We start from the raw sequence: 19,823 nt of genomic DNA on the forward strand, positions 1-19,823 counted from the left end.
ACAGTGAAGTCAGAACTTCTGCACCAAAAGCTTCAAAGGAAAATACGAGCTGGTTACAGGCCATAGAGGACCTTAAGAAGCAGATAAGAGAAGTAGAGGAAAAATTGGGAAGAGAAATGAGAACAATGCAAGAAAATTATGAAATGAGAGTCAAGAGCCTGACTGAGGAAAATCATACCTTAAAAAACAGACTAACTCAAATGGCAAAAGAGGCTCAAAAAGGCAATGAGGAGAAGAATGCCTTAAAAAGCTGAATTTGCCAGATGGAGAAAGAACCTCAAAAGTTCACTGAGGAGAATCACTCCTTCAGAATTAGATTGGAGCAAATGGAAGCTAATGACTTTATGAGAAATCAAGATGCTGTTAAACAGATCCAAACAAATGAAAGAATAGAAGGTGATGTGAAATATCTCATGGGAAAAACCACTAACCTGGAAAATAGATCCAGGAGAGATTATTTAAAAATTATTGGACTATCTGAAAGCCATTATCAAAGTAAGAACCTAGAAATCATCCTCCAAGAAATTCTCAAGGAAAACTGCCCTGATGTTTTAGAACCAGAGGGCAAAATAGAGATTGAAGGAATCCACTGATCTCTTCCTGAAAAAGATCCCAAAAAAGAAAATTCCTAGGAATATTATAGCCAGGTTCCAAAATTCCCAGATCAAGAAGAGAATATTACAAGAAGCCAGGAAGAAACAATTTGAATATTGTGGAAACACTATCAGGATAACCCAGGATCTGGCAGCTTCTACACTGAGGGATCGAAGGGCTTGGAATATGATATTCCGGAGGTCAAAGGAGCTGGGATTAAAACCAAGAGTCACCTACCCAGCAAAACTGAGCATCATGTTTCAGGGGAAAATATGGTCATTCAGTGGAATAGAGGACTTTCAAGCATTCTTGGTGAAAAAATCAGAGCTGAATAGAAAATCTGACATTCAGATACAAGAAGCAAGAGAAGCATGAGAAGGTAGACAGGGAAAAGAAATCATAAGGAACTTATCAAAGTTGAACTATTAACATTCCTACATGGAAAAACAATAATTGTAACTGATGAAACTTTTCTCAGTATGAAAATAGTTGAAGGGAGTAGAAATATATATGTCTATATCGAAAGGTATATGGGCGTATGAATACATATGTGAATGTGTGTATATATATTTACAGGTATACATAGATAGAGGGCACAGGACCAATTAAATAGGAAGGGATGATACTTAAAAGGTGAAATTAAGAGGTGAGAGAGGTATATAATGAGAGAAGATGGGGAGAGACAGAATGGGGTAAACTATCTCACATAGAAGAGGCAAGGGAAAATGGTTACAATGGAGGGGAAGAATTGGAAAGCAAAAGGGAATGGGTCGACCTTATTCTCATAGAATTTGCCTCAGGGAGGGAATAACATACACACTAAATAGGGTATCACACCCTACAAGAGAGTAGTGGGGAAGTGGATAAGAGGGGGGATGATGGAAGGGTGAGGAGGCTGGGGGGGAGGGAAGTTGGAAGTACCCAATTTTGAAAAGGGACAGGATCAAAATAGAGACTAGAATAAGGGGGAGGTAGGATAGGAGGGAGGGAAATATAGTCAGTCTTTTACAATATACCTACTATGTTAATGTTCTGCATTAGCTACAATGTACAACCTATACTGCTTATCTTCCCAGTAAGGGTGGGTGACAAGGGAGGAAGGGAATGAATCTGAAATTCAAAGTTTTAAAATCAAATGTTAAACAAAAAAAATATATATGTATATATACTATTATTAATACTATTTTACATGTAATTGGGAAATAAGATATACAGGCACTGGGGCACAGAGATCCACCATGCCCTACTGGAAAAGTAAAAGGGGTTATGGGAGAAGATATGGGAGAGAGCAGATTGGAGGAGGGGATATCCTGTGGGACTGCTATTTTAGGGTGGTGGGTAGGGGAAAAACGGGGGAAAAATTTGTAACTCAAAATCTGGTGGAAAGGAATGATGTAAATCAAGTTAATAAAGCATTTGTAAAATGAAAAGAAAAAAAGAAATCAGAGGATACTAGAATTTAGGGCTCAATGGTTCCTTAGAGATCATATGGTACAACCCCTCATTTTAAGAGAAGAAAACTGAGGACCAGAGTGCAGAAGGGACTTCCTCAAGATCTCCCAGCTGACAGTAAGCAGCAGAGCAAGGACATAAATCTAGGATTCAACTGTAAAACTAGTGCTCTTTTCACTGAGTAAGCCCATAAAACCCAGGCTGATATCAACAGTGGTTGAGATTTCTAACATTTAGGTGAAGTTTAAAATGTCCCAACCACAGTCATACAATGCTTTAAGGTTTACAAGCACTTTCCTTGAAACAACTTTGTATATGCTGACATTATTGACTGCATTTTACAAATGAAGAAGCAGAAATTCAAAGAACTGAATGAAGTGACTCGTTCAGGGCTACATTCAGAATCCAGTTCCATAGAGTAAATGCTCAATAAAGTCTTGGTACCTTGACTTGCTAAATCACAGTTATGGAGTGTGGATAAAAGTCATACTAGATATACAGGTAGGAATGAGTCATGATACATTGAGTTGGAGGAAACATCAAACATGGAGCAATGGAATGAATTCTGGTACCCTGGAGTCAGAGGACCTGGGTTCAAATCCCACCTCTGACCCTGTGATCTTGGGCAGTTTACTTGACTCCCCTCGGTCTCAATTCCATTACTTGTAAAATGGGGTAGATTAGATGGCCTCTGACGGCCCTTCCAGCTCTACAATCCAAACTTGATGAAATTACAGAATCATTGGCATATTAAGAACATGGAGATACAAAGGCAAAAGACTTATATTTAGGTTTTTTTATACCTAAAGGATCTCCAGTTCTACTGGAGGTAATCAGCATGTATTGCTCATGTAGTATATACATGCATGGGTTGTCTAAATATTCAGCTGCAGTTTGTCAGTAGAATGAATATATAAGTTATGAGGTCTAACCCACCTCTCAGGAAACTAAGAAAAGGTAGGGCACACTGCTGGGAGCCAAAATGGTGGGTGGAGAGCATGGGATCCAGGACCAGCAAGACCAGGCAATCTCTCCCATCTCCAAGAGGTACATCAGGCTAGAATTATATCTGCCTCTCCTCACTTCAAATTTTTCTAGTCTAGGGTAAGATTTGGGGGGATTCATAAGGAAAGCAACTTTCCCCAATAATTCTGGGAAGTGATGGAAGCAATATGTGGGGATACCTTTGTTCTATCCAAAAATTCACAGTCAATACAAGGGGGTCTAGGAGATTACTGGGTCATAAATAAAAGGGACCTCAGAGATGCTCTAGTCTACTCCATTTTCACAAGTAAGGGAACTAAGGCCCAAGTTGATGGAAAGACTTGTCCAAGGCGACACAAAGTAAGAGGCAGAGCTAGGAACTGACCCCAGATCCTCTGATCCCACTTTTTACTATTCTCACTGGGCCATGCAGGCCAGGCATGCAGTGAAGATGATGCTCCAGTTCAAGGGCTAGGATAGTTTGGGCAAAGAGCCCAATTCTTCCTTAGTGCAAATAGCAAGAAAAGTCCTGGAGCTCCTGCTGGCTTTTTCTGTTTTGTTTTGTGTGGGGATCTTTTGAAATTTTCTGCTTGTAACAGACAGAATCAAGCAGGAAAACTATTTAAAAAACAACATTTCACAGTAATTCAATTCCATAAACATTTATTAAGCCCCTACAGTGTGCAGACCATTGTGGTAGGCACCACAGAGCTTAGTAGGAAACAATGCAAACAGAGACAACTAGATTATAAAATACTACATGAGAATGAATGCACTTGCAAAGTGCAGTGCTATGTGACGTGTGAGAAAGAACTTGCTCCAGGGAAATTCAACTCAGTTCCTTAAGTTGTGGTAGGTTCTGGATCAGGGAGGACTTTGTGGGGAATGTGGTATTTGGGACAGGCTTTGAAGAATTAGTGAAATTCCATAGGGAAATAGAGGGAGGGGAGATATACCAAGCATAGGGAGCAGCATGAGCAAAGATATGGAGGGAGCAGAACGCAGGCTGGAGAATAGAACTGGTGGCCAGGGCAGTGAGAGGACATGAGCCTGGAAAGGCAGGCTAGCACTGGCTTATAGAAGGCATTGGATGGTAGGGAGAGGAGCACAGCATCATCCATCATACATACAATAAGGAACCACTGAACATATTTTTTTTTGCTGAGAAACAGGATAATAATGTCATGGGATGATAGAATTTAAAGCTATAAATAATTTAGCTTAATTCCCCATTTTACAGATGAACAAATTGAGGCCCAAAGAGGTTAAATAAGTTATTTAAGGTCACCCAGGGAGTAAGTGGGGGAGTTGCATTGATGCAAATGTCACAGTGACCACCCGCACAGCAGAAAGGCCACGTGCGTTACAATTTACCCTTCCCCCAGTGGTCTATGGCACCCTTTAGGAGGGTCGGAATGTCCCTGCCATTAGATTAAAGCTCCACCAATTGTTTCCTCCTAGTTTTAGGGGTCCCCTGCCTCCCAGCTCTATTTAACCACTTGGCAGTCAGATTAACTTTTACAAAAGAACATTTACTTCAAAAATAGAGTAAAAACAAACATATAAACATCCACCACCACCCCTTTCAAAGTCTTGGGGGCATAATCTGTCCTTTTATATGACTTCAGTCTCTTGACAGAGCTGGGAAGGAGGATCAGAGTGTTTGCTTAACTCAATTCTTATGGTTCTACAAAGTTCCAAGTCCAAAGACCCTTGGGTTTAAGTCCTGGTACCTTGGTTTCTGAGGGCTTCCCTAAAGGACTGGCAGCAATATCTGGTCTGGAATCTTGTCTCCAAGATTATCATGGCTTGTGAGACATGGAAGACATTGGCACAGGACTACTCAGTATAGTGTGTCAAAGAAGGTGCCATGCTCCATGAGCAAAGCAGATTTGTAGTAGCCCAAAAGCAGCATAAGATGCTCAAATTCAGAGACATCTCCACTCCAAATGTTCCTGTGAACTCTTTGTGCCCAACATGTGGCAGAGCCTTCTGAGCTCATACTAGTCTGGTCAGTCAGTCAGACACACTGTATCTCGACCCCAACATAGCGATGCCATCTTAGTTCTCTTTGAGAACAAAGGAACACAACCAAACAAACAAACATGGCTGGAGGTCAGGGGACTGTTGCCTGAACTTGCATCTAGAACTAAAAAGGACAAATGAACAGCACAAAGCTCCAACTGCACTTTGGGAGGCACAGGGCCTAAAAGGGGGGAGGGAAGGGAAAGCTTTCCCCACACACATAGTTCCTAGTGCCTGTGTTTGGGACACTGCCAGAAAGAGCAAAGAACTGGCCCGGGATAGTATTTTTAAAAGATGCAGTCTGTTCTAGCCACACAGCCCGTGGAAAGAGACTGCTTCCACCCATGCGGGAGGAGAGCTTCTCCAAGAAGTAGGCTTCTGCTGTTTCCTACAACAAAAGCCCCATTACACAGACGATTAGTCAGGAAGTAATATGAAAGATTTGAACTACTGATAATGGTGTCTCTCCTAATTCTTAAAAAAGATTTTTTCCCATTGTTGAAAAATTTGGCACCCTTGAACACACTGTCCAGTCTTAGTCACACTCCTGCAGTGGAGGCTGGTTCTCCATTGCAAAGGGCATGATCGTTGGAGAAGTAAATCAAAGGGCGTGACCAATACGATGTGGTATGTTAGAAAGAGGCCTGGTTACCAGCCAAGAGGAGGGTGACCAGGATGGTGAGGAGGCTGGAGACCATGTCATAGAAGAATCTGACTAAGGAACTGGGAATGGAGATGAGACTTAGAGGGGATAGGATTTGAATGGCTGGCAAGTAGAAGATAGATTAGTCATATTCTGCTTGGCTAGAACCAACTAGTAGAAATTGCAAGGAGGCATATTTTAGAAAAACATTTCCTAAGAATCGGAACTATTGGAATGGGTAGCCTTGGCAGCTAGTGAGCTCTCCATCATTAGAGCTAAGAAAAAGATCAATAACCATTTATCAGGGTCCCTTCCACCTTTGAAATATTGGGACTCTAAATCAGGAACACTGGATTCTCATTCTATTTCTGAAATGTTGGAATTCTATATCAGGAGCACTGGATTCTCATTCCACCTCTGCCACTAACTTTATGTGTGACAGTAGACAAGGAACTTCTCTCCACCTGCAGCTCTGCCTGTTTTGAATTCCATTCCCTGCTCCTCTTTTCAGCTTCCTTTTGAGTGTTGTTTTCCCCGGTACATTGTAAGCTCCTTGAGGTAGGAGGCCGTCTTTCTTCTTCTTATTTGTGTCCCCAGAGCTCGGCATAGTGCTGTAGTCTCAGTTTTTCTATTTGGAGAGACAGACAGATAGACGGAGACAGACCAGGTGACCACTAAAGCCCCTCCAGCTCCGAAATTGTGTCCTACTGTACCTCCTGGAGGGAGATGGAGAAGCTGATGGACAAGCCTTTGCAGGGGTAGGGAGGGCTTTATGAAGATCTCTCAGTTTGGAGGTCTTGATTTGTCCAAGTCTTTGGCTGCTCTTTCACTCGGTTTTCCTGGGCTTCAGGGAAAGCCAAAAGAATCATAGCATTTTGAAATTACAACTGACCTAAAAATTTCCCATACAACCCATCCACTCCCTTAATCTAATATAAGGTAAAACTGGCCCAGGGAAGGGCAGTAATTTGCAGGTCACAGAGCCAGTAAGTTTTAGAGCCAGGATTCTACCTGAGGTCTTTTGATTTCAGTCCATTGCTGCATCTACTCCCACATATTAAGTGAATCTCTTCTGGCTGCAAAACAAAATAGGGATACAGGTCACTGGAGGAGTTTCCTTGATTAGGCCCTGCTCCTAATATGCTGAAGACTGGTCACAGAAGGAGTTCTCATGTTGTGCCTGGTTTTCCCCACAACCTCCCCCCCCACCTCAAGGAAGTGAGCAGACTGCCAGGTCAGCTCCATCCTCCCCCACTGGGTCTCTGCCCTTTCCCCCTCACCTGCATAGAAGTGGGTGGGCTTCTGGGTCAGGTGAGGGAGTTTCAAGGTGTGTACTGACCAATCACTGCTTACATAAGGCCCTTTTTATAAGCTGAGGTTCTGACCCAGATGGGGGCTCTTGCTGGCTGCTCCTGCTATTGCTGTACCTGAGATATAGGGTGGTGCTGGCTCAGCCCACCATGTGACCTGATCAGCCAATGTGGTGTTTTAATAAAGGGTCCATTCTAAAATTATTACTTGGGTCTTCCTCCTATTAATCAAGGTACAGTACTACATTTGGAGCCCCTGGCAAGATTTGACAGCATTCTGTGTTGCTGTCCAAGGCCCAAGATCCTTGCTCGGCCTCAGGGGATGGAGGCCCCTCAGCTTTGACTTCCTTGAGCAGCCAGCATCTGAAATTTTCTCAGAGCTCAGAACTCAAGGCTGAGATACTCCAGACCATCCCCTGACATCGATCAGATCACATTTCAGCTCTTTGGACCCAGATCTCTGTGTCAGCCTCCGGAGGTGAGTGGTTTTCTGTCTATTGTGCTTGCCTTTCTGTTTGTCTGTCTGTTACTAACAATTTCTGTGGTCAAAATTGGCCAGGGAAAATGTTGGACTTTCCATTCTCTCCTTATCTCCCCTTTGGAGAAAGAGAGATAAGAAAAGGAGAGGGGTGGGGAGGAAGCAGCCCTGGCCACTTCATGGGGAGCCATCAAGATTTTGCCAATTAGGAAGAGCTCTCAGCCTTGGGGGTAGGCATCTGCTCACCCAGGTTCCTAGGGGGCCTAGCCCCTGATGAAGTTCCAGGGCCCCAGGTCTCAAGGGTGTGTATTCAGAACCTCCAGTTTGGGGGTGAGTAAAATTCTGTCCTGTTTCCTGGAGGGGGGAGGGCTAGACATAGCCATTTGTGCAGGGGACATCTCCTCCCCGGGCAAAGCTTGAGACATAGGGCTTCTTGCCCATAAGTGGTCTGGTTAACGTCTGTCTGTCTTTTTATGTGTCCTATGTTCGCTTGAGCTCATTTGCTTCCTGTTCAGAATCTGCAGGAGGTAAACAAGTGGATAGGGACTATTCTTTGTCTGTCTTTTTATGTGTCCTATCCATTCTGTGTTCGTAAAGTTTTGTCCTATCTATTCTGGTACTGTTGAAATTTGTTTGTCTTTCTATGCATCCTATCTATTCCTAATTGGCCATATTGAGCCTGGCTGGGGTGGCCACATGGCTCCTGTCATCTGCCTGGCCGAGGCTAGGGGGAGGGGCTGGCCAGCCTGGCTCCCAGGTCAGGCCGAGGGCGGGACTGACCAACCCCCACCCTGAGCTGCCTCTGGCTCAGGCAAGAGAAGGTGAAGTCCCCTGTCCCTAGCCCTTAGCCACTTCTTGTGGGGGGGGTAGGGGGAGAGGAGGAAGGAGCTGGTGGGAAGGAGGTCTCCGCCCACTGAAGTGGAAAGGGGGGTGGGGTTGGGACCTGCATAGCCCCTCCCTCAGGAGGAAATTGGGCAGTTGGGAAATTTCTCTCCTGAGGCTTCAGAAATTCAGAAACAGAGACTCTCCAGAGCCCTCCAAAAACTGAAAGGGGGGGAGAGGCAAAACTTTTTACTGTGCTGGTCCTTCCCCTCCTTGTGAGCATTGGGAAGGTGGGGAGGCCTCTCTTTGGGAATCCTTCCCCTCTGATCAAAGAAGCAGGCAGGCTAGATCTCCTGCCTGACCAATTAAAGCCAATTAAGTGTGGAGCTTTGAGATTGGCAGATTAAAAGCTCACTTCAAAAGATCCACCAAAACTCTCCCTGTTGTTGTAATAATTTGAAATTTTTAATTTGGGAAATTTACAATTTCTTTATAGTCCTGGTCAACCTGAAATTATAATGAAAGTTAGAAAAACAGACAAACAAAATATCTTTGCAAATTCTGAGAATTAATCATTAAGAAAGTGGAAATAGGATATTGGGGTTGCTTAAAAAAACAGAAGTTTTTTAGGATATTGGGATTTCTTAAAAGAAGTTTTTTTTGCTATCTCAGCTTGATTTGTTCCTTGAATTTGAAAAAGGAAAACTAATAGCATTTGTGAAACACTTGTGATCAAAATTGCATAGTGATTGTAAAATACAATGACTGGCATATGTTGGTATCTCTCTAACTTTGAATCCATGCCAGAATTGATTAAGTCAATTATTGTATAAGTCATTTGATATTCATTATTATTTTGTTGCCATCTTTCTGAGACATATTTCTAAAAGTCTATTTAGCTAAGTGAACTTAAGAAACATTTTTGAAGTAGGAATAGTATTACAGTTATATTTTTTAATCTGAATTTTGTATTGCATGTGTATTGGGTTTAAATTTTTCTTTGTTTTATAGGAAGTTTCAATTCATAAATCAAGTATTTACAATAGCATGCTTGGAAAAACTATTTGTTGGTAATTATGTGAAGAAAAGACCTTGTGAATCCTCTTCTAAGTTTTGTAAAACCTAGAATATGGAAATGAGGGCTTAGGTGTCCCCCGGAAACAATTTGTGGGCAGGGTCCTAAACTCCTCCCCCCCCAAAAAAAAGAGGGGGGAGGGGAGGAGTTAGGGCTTGTCCCTGGACCTGGCTTCAGCCATGTTTTAGCCACTGGCTACAGATCTAGCCCCATATGAAACAGAGACAGATCTATCCAAATGATTTTGGGTCCCTGTTTAAGGGGGAAAATGATCGGGTGCTTGGAATGATGGGGTACTTGGGTACGTGATATTTAGGTTAATCAGAGTTACTTTAGTTAAGAGAAAAGAAAGATACCATTTTTAACACCAGGCTAATTCAAACTGTCTTTAAAGTCTATGAAAAGCTGAACAAAGCGGATGAGAAGGTTAGGGGACAAATGAGGTCCATCCAGCCCCTCCTGTTTCCAGATAATTGATATCAGTTTTAGAAGTACGTTGAGAGAGCATGAGGAAGTTTAGGGAAGGCAGAAAGATTTGTAACTTGAGTTTGTAATTAATAGCCCAATCAAATTTTAGATGGCCCTGTCTGAAGGACACTAGTCCATATTTATTTGCTATTTAATAATTCGAGGGACTGTAAATTTTACTATTTTTCTAAGCCTTGATTACAGGAGTGTCATAAAAGCCGATAATGGGATGGCAGAGGCTGCAGGCTTTGAACTGTTCAAGGTGGATGTCTGCTTGGAAAAGTTTGGGGACAACCTCAGACACTGCCCAGGTGGTATCTCTCTGACTTTATTTTTCAATTGTGCCTTTTCTTTCTGAAAAGGAAACCTCCCATCTATTTATGCCTAAGCCTTGCTTTCAGCACCTGGTGACTACCTGAATGACTAGTGGAGATGACTCATGCCTGGAATCAAACAAGGCTAAGGAAGTTTTCCTTCTGGCAAGGTTTATGACTTTGTCCCTCTCTTATTCTATAGCAAATTCACTGAAAAGTAATATTCAGGGCCAAATAAATGAATAAATATAGAGATAACATCCTTCAAAGAAGGAGATGATTAGTAATAAGGCAAAAAGTAATGAAATAGATGCTTGATTGACCAGGATAGTGAAGTTTGAGGAGAGCAACAGGTTCAGGCCAGATGACACCCAGGATTAAATCCAGATGTATAAAATTGGCTTTAAAAATTTCCTATTATGTGAATTCATGATTTGAGCATGTTTGGGAATAAGATCAGAGGTATGGATTTTGGATTTTAGCACAAGGATTGTATAAGATAGTGGTAAGGGTGAAGCTAATGTGAATTTGTTAATGCATCTGTCTGATAATTTTTCTTAAAAGTTTTTTCATATTTTAAAGGACTCCTATCCCAGGTACAGGATTTAGGAAAGGTAGAAATAACAATGAATAAGGGGGCAGCCAGGTGGCTCAGCAGGTAAGAGCACTGGCTCCAGTGTCGGGATGATCTGGATCAAATCTGGGCTCAGATACTCAGCACCACACCCAGTAATAACTGGCCATGTAACCTTGAGCAAGTTACTTAACCCTGATTGCTTAAAAAAAAAAAAAGAAATAACAAAGAATAAATAAACTGAAAATTCTCTGTAGTTTCAAAATATGGAACTAATCTTAAGTGATTGTACTAATTTATATTAAGTCAAAATCATCTGGTCATCTCTAGATCTGAACCGGAGAAGCAAAACTCCTTTTTCAGATTCTGTAACTACATGAGGCATCTGGGATTTAAAAGTGTTGCTTAAATGCAACAGGTCACTGGCATACAAAGAATTGTATGTTAATTATGATTCTTGTACAGTTTGTATGTAAGTTTTCTTGGTTATCTTGGTGACATGTACCTGACTTAATGTAATTATGTCATTTTGTAAAATTGTGAGAAAAACCTCATTGTATTAACTGAGCCTAGCCCTACGTGGCTAAGAAAACTGAACTATTTGTTTGAACCTAGTCTTGCATGGCTAGAAAACTGGACCTTTATATGTAAAATCGTGTTTCTGGGAGCTCTTGTATTGTACATTTGAACTCTAGTCATCTAAGGATTATCTCCTGAGCCTTGGAATCTGAAAAAGACAACATCAGGATTGATTGAATACAGCCCAAGCAGGAGACTTCTGCAAAGAGGGAGTGAGAGATGGAAATGGAGAAATGGATTCATTTAGAGCTGCGGAACAGGACGCCCTCCGATGTGAAAGAGCTCATCCTGGACAACTGTTGGTCACATGATGGTAAAATCGAAGGCCTCACAGATGAATTTGAAGAACTGGAATTCTTAAGTACAATCAACGTAGGCCTCTCCTCAGTTGCAAACTTACCAAAGTTAAATAAACTTAAGAAGCTTGAACTAAGTGATAACAGAATCTCCGGAGGACTGTTAGTATTGGCAGAAAAGTGCCCAAACCTCACACATCTAAATCTAAGCGGAAACACAATACAAGACCTCAGTACAATAGACCTGCTGAAAAAGTTAGAAAACCTCAAGAGCTTAGATCTTTTTAATTGTGAGGTAACTAGCTTGAATGACTACAGAGAAAATGTGTTCCCACTCCTCCCCCAACTCACATACCTTGATGGCCATGACCCAGATGAGGAGGAGGCCCCTGACTCAGATGCTGAGGGGTATGTGGAGGTGCTTGAAGATGACGAGGAAGATGAGGATGAGGAAGGTTACAATGATGGGGAGGTAGGTGATGAAGAAGATGAAGATGAAGTTGGTGAAGAAGAAAAGGGACAAAAGAGAAAACGAGAACCTGAAGACGGGGAGATGAAGACGACTAAATGAAATAACCTATTTTGAAAAATTCCTATTGTGGTTTGACTGTTTTTACCCTGTCCCCCCCACCCCAAAACTTATTTTTTTCTGATTTTAATGTTGCTGTGGGAATGAGAGGGGAAAAGTGGATTGGGTGGGGGGTGGGAAGGGGTGGAATAAAGTACTATTTTTACTGCTGCTCTTAAAAAAAAAAAAGACAGCATCAGATGCAGACGGCTTTCCTAAGAATGCAGACCTGACCTCTATTGGGACAGCTTCTTTCCTGGAGAAATTCAACTAGAGGACCGATGGAAAAATGTGGCCCCCTCCTCTTCCTTGAGACTATGGCCTCGATTATAGGAAGGCCCTATTACCGGTAACTGTTAAATTGCTAATTGTTATGGATCCCCACTACCAGCCCTTGGGAACAAAGCTGACTGTCCTGTGTGATTTGGCCAGGGTGTCAAGGGTTTGACACATGCACAAAAGAAGTGGGAAATGTTGTGCCTGGTTTTCCCCATAACTCCTGCCCCTACCTCAAGGAAGTGAGCAGACTGCCAGGTCAGCTCCATCCTCCCCCACTGGGTCTCTGCCCTTTCCCCCAGTCAGCTCACTTGCATAGAAGTGGGCGGGCTTCTGGGTCAGGTGAGGGAGTTTCAAGGTGTGTACTGACCAATCACTGCTTACATAAGGCCCTTTTTATAAGCTGAGGTTCTGACCTAGATGGGGGCTGTTGCTGGCTGCTACTGCTATTGCTGTACCTGGGATATGGGGTGGTGCTGGCTCAGCCCACCATGTGACCTGATCAGCCAATGTGGCATTTTAATAAAGGGTCCATTCCAAAATTATTACTTGGGTCTTGCTCACAATAATCAAGGTACAGTACTACACTCAGGATTAGGGTCTGCTTTGGGTCCTGAAGACAGGCTGAAGGCATCGTACGGGGGCCTGCACAGCCACCTACTGTCTTCCTGCTGACCCCATTATTTCCTATTTTGGTTCTCTCACCTGAAGAGGCAAGAGGGCCCTTGCTGTGGGGATAGAAAGTAAGCTTCCCTACTCCAGCTTTGAGGCCCTTCCAAAGGGATTGAGACTAGAAAGATGTCCAAAGCTGAGTCAATCTCTTGGCATCCAATGCCCTGGGTTCAGTGGCTACATCTCTCTATATTACCTCCAGGAGGTTCTGTCTCTACACAAATCTCCATCACAGTGTGACTGTGAAGGTCCTCCCCAAGTGGCAAGGCCATGAATGGTGAAGTTTACTATTGCTGTCATACATCTTCCCGGGCAGCTAAGTGACATTGTGGATACAGTGCCAGATCTGGAGTCAGAAAAACCTGAGTTCAAATCCAGTCTCAGATACTTACTAGCTGTGTAACCCTGGGCAAGTCACTCAACCCTGTCTGCCTCAGTTTCCTCACCTGTAAAATGAGCTGCAGACTTTGCCAGATATGACCATAAATGGGGTCACAGAGAGTCGGACATGACTAAAATAAGTGAACAAGTACACCCTCCTCCTCCTCCCCCTCCTAGGCTACTTGAGACATGCATAGGGACAGGGCACAGCCTCTCCCCTCACCAAGCTCACAGTTTAGTTCTGGAGATCATACCTATATAGAAAGAGATAAACTTAAGAAAATGACGAAGCAGGAAAGACAGCTTCTGACTATCAAGGAAGGCTTCCAGGAGGAAGGTATTTCTGAGCTGTCTTTGGAATTTAATCAATGCAAAGATAACCTAGCATTTCAACTGCTAACTTCTAGAGATAGTGATCAACCCTGGATTTAGTTTAATTCCAAATGACAAACTTTTCTTGAACACCTCCTGTGTGTTCCAAGCCCTGCCACATTACCCAGGAAAAGGGGCAAACAGAAAAAAATACTTTGGGATAACCAAGACTAAGAGTCAGAGGAGCTTTCAAGGGGAGAGTGAAAGCTGAGGGGGATTCCATTCATTTCTTCACTAAGGGGGCTCCCAGCCCCACTGTGGGTGGGGAAAAGCCCAGGCCCCCTGGGAACTTGTGACTCTAAATGAAACTATATTGGGCATGTAGTGGACATTTCTTAAATGATCCCTGACTTGACTTGAAACCAAGCATCTTTGTGATGACTGGGCCAGGAGTCCCCTCCGTGTGCTGCCCCTTACCGTCAGTCCATTCATAGGAATGCAGGGTTAGTAGCAGTAGGTGGATAGGAGAAAAAGAAGTTTTAACTCAAGATAGTGGAATGCCCTGAACTGAATGAAGGTTCCCCTCACCGGGACTTGATTTCCCCATCTATAAAATGAAGGTCCCTCAGGTCCCTTCCAGCTCTGATCTTTATGCTCTGTTCATAGACTCCTTCCAGCTCAAACATTCTGATTCTATGGTTCTCAGCCTGGATGTGTTAAAAATGAAGATTGGGCCAGTCTTGGCTACTGGGGAGGTTCTCTAAGTCTCCCCATCAGGTCAGCCAGACAGTGCTTAGTGGAGCTGAGAGGACTTGCCCCCACTTCCAGTTGGCCCTTCCCCAGTAGGGTGCTGGGTCTGGTCTCAGCCGCTCTCTACTTGCTCAGCCCCTACCCAGTGTCCCCAGGCCTCTTCCTGCCCCAGCCTCAGGATTCCTAGTTACTTTCCCAGCTCCAAAGAAGGAGGCTGAGTCACTGTACTGACTGTTAGCCTTATCTGCAGGGAGGATTTGCCTGCCTCCGAAAAGTCCCAGGACTGGCTTATGTGGTTTCCCATCTAATTTGTTTTAACTCATTTAGGTAACGAAAGACCCAGGCTGCTAGTGCTTGACTTCACTCCAATCCATCCCCCATGCAGCTGCCAAAATAATTTTCCTAAACACAGGTCTGACCATGTCTCTCACACATAAACACACACACACACACACACACACACACACACACACACACACACACACACACCCCACTCAATAAACTCCAATGACTCCCTATTACCTCCAGTACCAAATATGAACTCCTCTGTTTGGCATTAAAAACTCTTCACAGCTTGGCCCTGCCTAGCTTTCCAGTCTTCTTACACATGATTCCTTCCCCAAACCCTGCCCACACTCAAGACTACAGATGCTCCTCACACACCTGCCTCACACCTGCTTTTGCACTGGCTAGTCCCCAAGCCTGCCGTCCTCTCCCTCCTTCCTCAACTTTTAGAATTCCTCACTCCAAATACCAATTTCTTCAGATCTTTTCACTTCTCTGCAACCGCTTCTCCTCTGAGGTTTTAGCTATTGTGTTCTTGTTCAGTCACTTCTGAGGGGTTTTCTTGGCAAGGATACCGGAGTGGCTTGCTATTTCCTTGTCCAGCTCATTTTACAGATGAGGAAACTGAGGCAGACTGGTTTAAGCGACTTGGCCAGCGTCACACAGCTAGTAAGTGTCTGAGCTCAGATTTGAACTCCGGAAGATGAGTGAAAGTCTTCTCACTCAGTACAGATGAGTTGATCATTTCTTCATCCTTTGAAGACAGGAAAGTAGTTTGACGACTGGGAGCCCAGAAGAAGAGGCTGATTACTTGATTTGACTACTCTGGTCCTTAGTTTAATCATTTGTAAAATGCGAGCACTATCCCGGATCATTTCTAAGGTCCCCTGTAACTTTCAAGGTCTACACATCTCAGAATCATTGACAGCTATCTGAAGACAAACTTCCCAGACTTCACAGGCTGGGCAGAGGGTGCCCAGGACTGGCAGGTCAAGGAGATTTTAATCTGCACAGGATAAACTAAACACTGGCCTGCTCCCATCTCCAGTTGCCAGAGTCCTCAGCCCTAAAGCCTCACAGGGAAGTGGGGGAGGTGGAGTTGGGCTGGTCTGGAATGACCAAGTGCCTGTGTTTCTGTAAACAGTGTCCAGGCTATGGGCAAGCTTCCAGGGACAGGGTGTCCTGCCTGGGGCATGGGTGGGAGATCCACAGCTCACCGGGACTTCCTCCACCCAACAGAGGGTGAAGGGTGGGGCCTTGCTCTGAGCTCTGCTCAGACTGTACTAACTCAAAACTGTCTAAGATTTCCCTGTGGAAATATTTAAGAGTCTTGCAGGAAGAATGAAGTAATCACTAGATCCCACTGGGAATGTTTCAGGGCCTGGAGGGCCAGGAGGGGAGAAAGCATTCAATCCTGATGACCCCCCCCCCCAGCTTCCAGGTCCCCCTTGGACCTGGAATCTCAGGAGAGCCAAGTACTACAGGAGATGTTAAACCCCATTTAGACCTCCCACTATTGTCAAAGAAGGAGGCTGGTGGCTTTGATTCCTTTGAAATTGGGTGGTGCCCAAATTTCACCTGTTCTATCTCCATGAAGGTTGCTGGGGGGAGGCTGGGGTCTATCCTTCTTGCTCAGACCCTCAGTCAGCTTTTTAGTGTGAATTGTGGTTGGGGCAGCAATGGGGTGGGGGAAGTGGACTCTTGGCCACAACCCACAGCTTCCTCTCGGCCTCCCACAGTCTGAGGCCCTCACAGGGGCAGAATCCCAGGGTTTAGAGGGGAGAATGGAAAGGGGAAGTCTCAGGTTGAGGCTTAGCTCATGCAGCCAGCCCCTGACTCCATTATTTACTTTGGCAAGTCTTCTTGGGTGCCCAAAGGGTGGAATGAAAACAAGGGGCATTTTGCTTTCAGCAAAGGATCCTTCATCTCTTTAGTTGACCCCATAGTGACACTGATGAGGAGGCTGGTCTACTTTATAACCCCTGCTTAGCAGTTTAAGAGGCCCACAGGAAGTAAGTGTCCTGGTCAGTCAATAATGATGATGATGATGATTGCAGACATCTATATAGGTTTGGCCATTTATCTCATCTGATCCTCACAATAATCGACATGGGGGAAGGGGAGGCCAGAGTACAGTGGAAAAGTTTCTGGCTATAGAATCAAAGGAACTGGGTTCAAATCCTGCCCCTGCCATTTACTCTTTGTGTGACCTAGAGTAAATCACTCAACCTCCCTGGGTCTCAGTTTCTCTATCTGTAAAATGAGAGGTTTGGCCTAGATCCCTTCTAGCTCTCAACCTATGATCTTGTGAGGTACTTTCATTTTTACTATTATTATTTATGTTTTACAGATGAAGAAACTAAGAAAACCCATATTTTCCTGCCTCTAAATCCAATGTCCCCCTATTAGGTTCTATGTACTAGCCTGGGAGTCAGGAGACCTGGGTTCTGCATACTGACTTGCAATGTGACATTGGACAAGTCATTTCAGTTCTCTAAGCCTGGGTTTTCTCCTCTGAAAAATGAAAGGCTGACTAAGTGACTCTATGGTTGCTCCCTGCTCTAACAATCCGGAGTTCTAATTAGTTATCCACATTAAAGGAGATGGAAAAAATATAGGACTGATATTAGGAAAATGTATCATCTACAAAGATAGGTTAGCATCTACCTTAAAGGGTTGTTGTGAGGATCATATGAAGCATATTTGTAAAGCACAGAGACTTGGCACATAGTAGGTACTTAATTAAGTTTGTTTCCTTCCCTTCCCTACATACTTGTAAGCTACTAGTATTATAGGTACAGTCTCTAGCTTTGAGGAGAAGACAGTCTAGTTGAGAAGAGCAGAGTCATACCCGTGAAACAGCTCCACTTTCTATCTGTACAACTTTAGACAAGCTACTTACTATCTCTGGGCCTCATCCATAAAATAACAGGGTTGGGCTAGATGACATCTAAAGTAATGGTATCGAACTCCATATATCTGTGGCACATTGACTTGGAAACTCCCAGATTAACATTATCCATGTTTAATTGTATTTTTTATTTATTCAGTTAATCATTTCTCAGTTACATTTTAAACTGGGGAATTTTTCAGCCTCTTGCTGCCCCTTGGAGTTTGATACCACTGCTCTAAAAGTACTACACAGTTCTAAATCTATGATATATATAATAAAGATTATCAGTGGAGGTTAGATCTCAAGGTTGAAGACAAAGCAACCAACCATTTATTTAGTACTTGCCGCATGACAGGCACTATGCTTAGCTCTGGAGATACAAACAGAAACAAAAAGAAAGATGGTTCCTGGCCTCTAGGAGCTTACCTTCTAATGGGGCAAGACAACAGACAAAAAGAAGAATGGGGGAAAGTCACCTGCATTAGGGCACAGTTTTGATGAAGTTGGGAGAGTCAGAAGCCTAGTCAGAAGGGAATGAAGATTGGTCAGCCTGGACCCCTTGCCAAAATGGAGATCCCAGAAGGAATTCACCCATGAGAAAAGGAGGTCAGCATGGTGAGGGATGTTTGTGAGACAAAGCCCAGGCTCTGAGGCAAGTTCCAGATTGTGAGATGAGCTGAGGCATTGTGTCAAAGTCCAGAAAGTCAGAAGTAGAGCTGGAGAAGAATGAATAATTTAGAAATAAGACCAGTGGAGACAAGAAAAGGGAATCCTGACAAAGTATAATGATGGGAGCTAAGACAGAGAAGAGAAAGCTTGGCAAGTGATCGCTGAATCATGAGTGGAGGCAAGGACTTACTTTGATGAGGAGATATGAGATACAGTGAGAGAGATAGTGGGATTAGATTGAAGAGAGATTTGAATGCAGGACTAGAAAGTTTGGAAACCCCAAACTTTGGGAAACCTCCATTCTCAGGTTCAAAGGATGAGTAACTGCCTCCCTCTGCTGCTCTTGTGACATTGATTCTCTGTGACCAGATGACAGAGGATAAAGGAAGCTCATGGAGGCTAAAGAAGCTCATTTCTTTCTCCAAGAAATCAGATCCATTTGAAAGATAAATAATTTTTCGATTGGCTCAGCATCAAGTCCAATACCCCTGCCCTAATCTATCTAGTCTGGAGAATGTAGATGTCTGGGTGAGATCATTTCTCACATCCTCCTGCCTTATGTCTTCATACTTTCAGCCTATTCTCACCAGTTGGGGTTCAAGTACATCTCATAAAAACAAAACAAAAGAAATAGAGTAGCAAGCTTGCCTTGGAGAGCCAGGGGAAAATGCAGTGGGTGTAATATAATTGTTTGGAGAAAAGTGTTTCTATCTATTATATTATCACCATCTGTTCCTAGCATAGTGTACAGTCACCAAAATGCTGACTGAAGCCTGCGGAAGGCTGCTGATGGGACATCTCATGGCCGCTCCCTCACTTGTCTAAATGTCCCTGAGAGAGAAAGTGAGAACGTATGTCATAGCGCCAGGTGAAGGGGACTTTGGAGCTTATTCAAACCATCCCACCACCATATCACACTGTTGACTGATAGTTCCAATATGAATCAACAGTGCGACATTACAGTCAAAATAACTTAATTAGGCTACATTGATAAAGGTGAAGTGTCCAGGAGAAGGGAAGTAAAAATCCTGATATCCATCCAAGAGAATTGTTCTTAAGTCTGGACACCACATTTTAGGAAGGTCCTTGATAAATTGAAGTACAGCTAGAAGACAGGAATTAGCATGGGGAGAGGATTAGGGATAGTAATTTAAGAAGACAAGTTGAAGGAACTGGGGATGTTTGGCTTAGAAAAGAGAAGATTTGAGCATAACTGCCTTCAATAAAGTCCTGTCAAATAACAATTGGCCCCTTAAATGGGCCGCTTATATCCCACTACAGAATTGAAGACTCTGGGGAGGATGATGAAGGAGGGGTTTCTGCTCAGGTACAGGTAGATGACCTTGGCAATGCCTTCCTGCTCTGGGAGTCTGTGCTACTACAATGCCCCTGTGATGGAACAC

General features: G+C 43.5%; 1 protein-coding gene across 1 annotated transcript; it reads left to right on the forward strand.

The window, feature by feature from the left end:
• Nucleotides 1–11,455: 11,455 nt before the first annotated feature.
• Nucleotides 11,456–12,371, forward strand: LOC138163988 (putative acidic leucine-rich nuclear phosphoprotein 32 family member C). Its single transcript, XM_069091674.1, has one exon. The coding sequence runs from the start codon at nt 11,538–11,540 to the stop codon at nt 12,183–12,185; it is 648 nt and encodes a 215-aa protein (XP_068947775.1). The 5' UTR covers nt 11,456–11,537; the 3' UTR covers nt 12,186–12,371.
• The last annotated feature ends 7,452 nt before the right edge of the window (nt 12,372–19,823 follow it).

Source organism: Petaurus breviceps, unplaced genomic scaffold (genome assembly GCF_028583685.1).
Source record: "Petaurus breviceps papuanus isolate PSGF00001 unplaced genomic scaffold, PetGlider_PUasm1.0 189, whole genome shotgun sequence".
Taxonomy (NCBI): domain Eukaryota; kingdom Metazoa; phylum Chordata; class Mammalia; order Diprotodontia; family Petauridae; genus Petaurus; species Petaurus breviceps.

Coding starts and splice junctions, on each gene's coding strand:
- LOC138163988 (XM_069091674.1), top strand. CDS start 11,538: ATGGAAATGGAGAAATGGATTCATTTAGAGCTGCGGAACAGGACGCCC.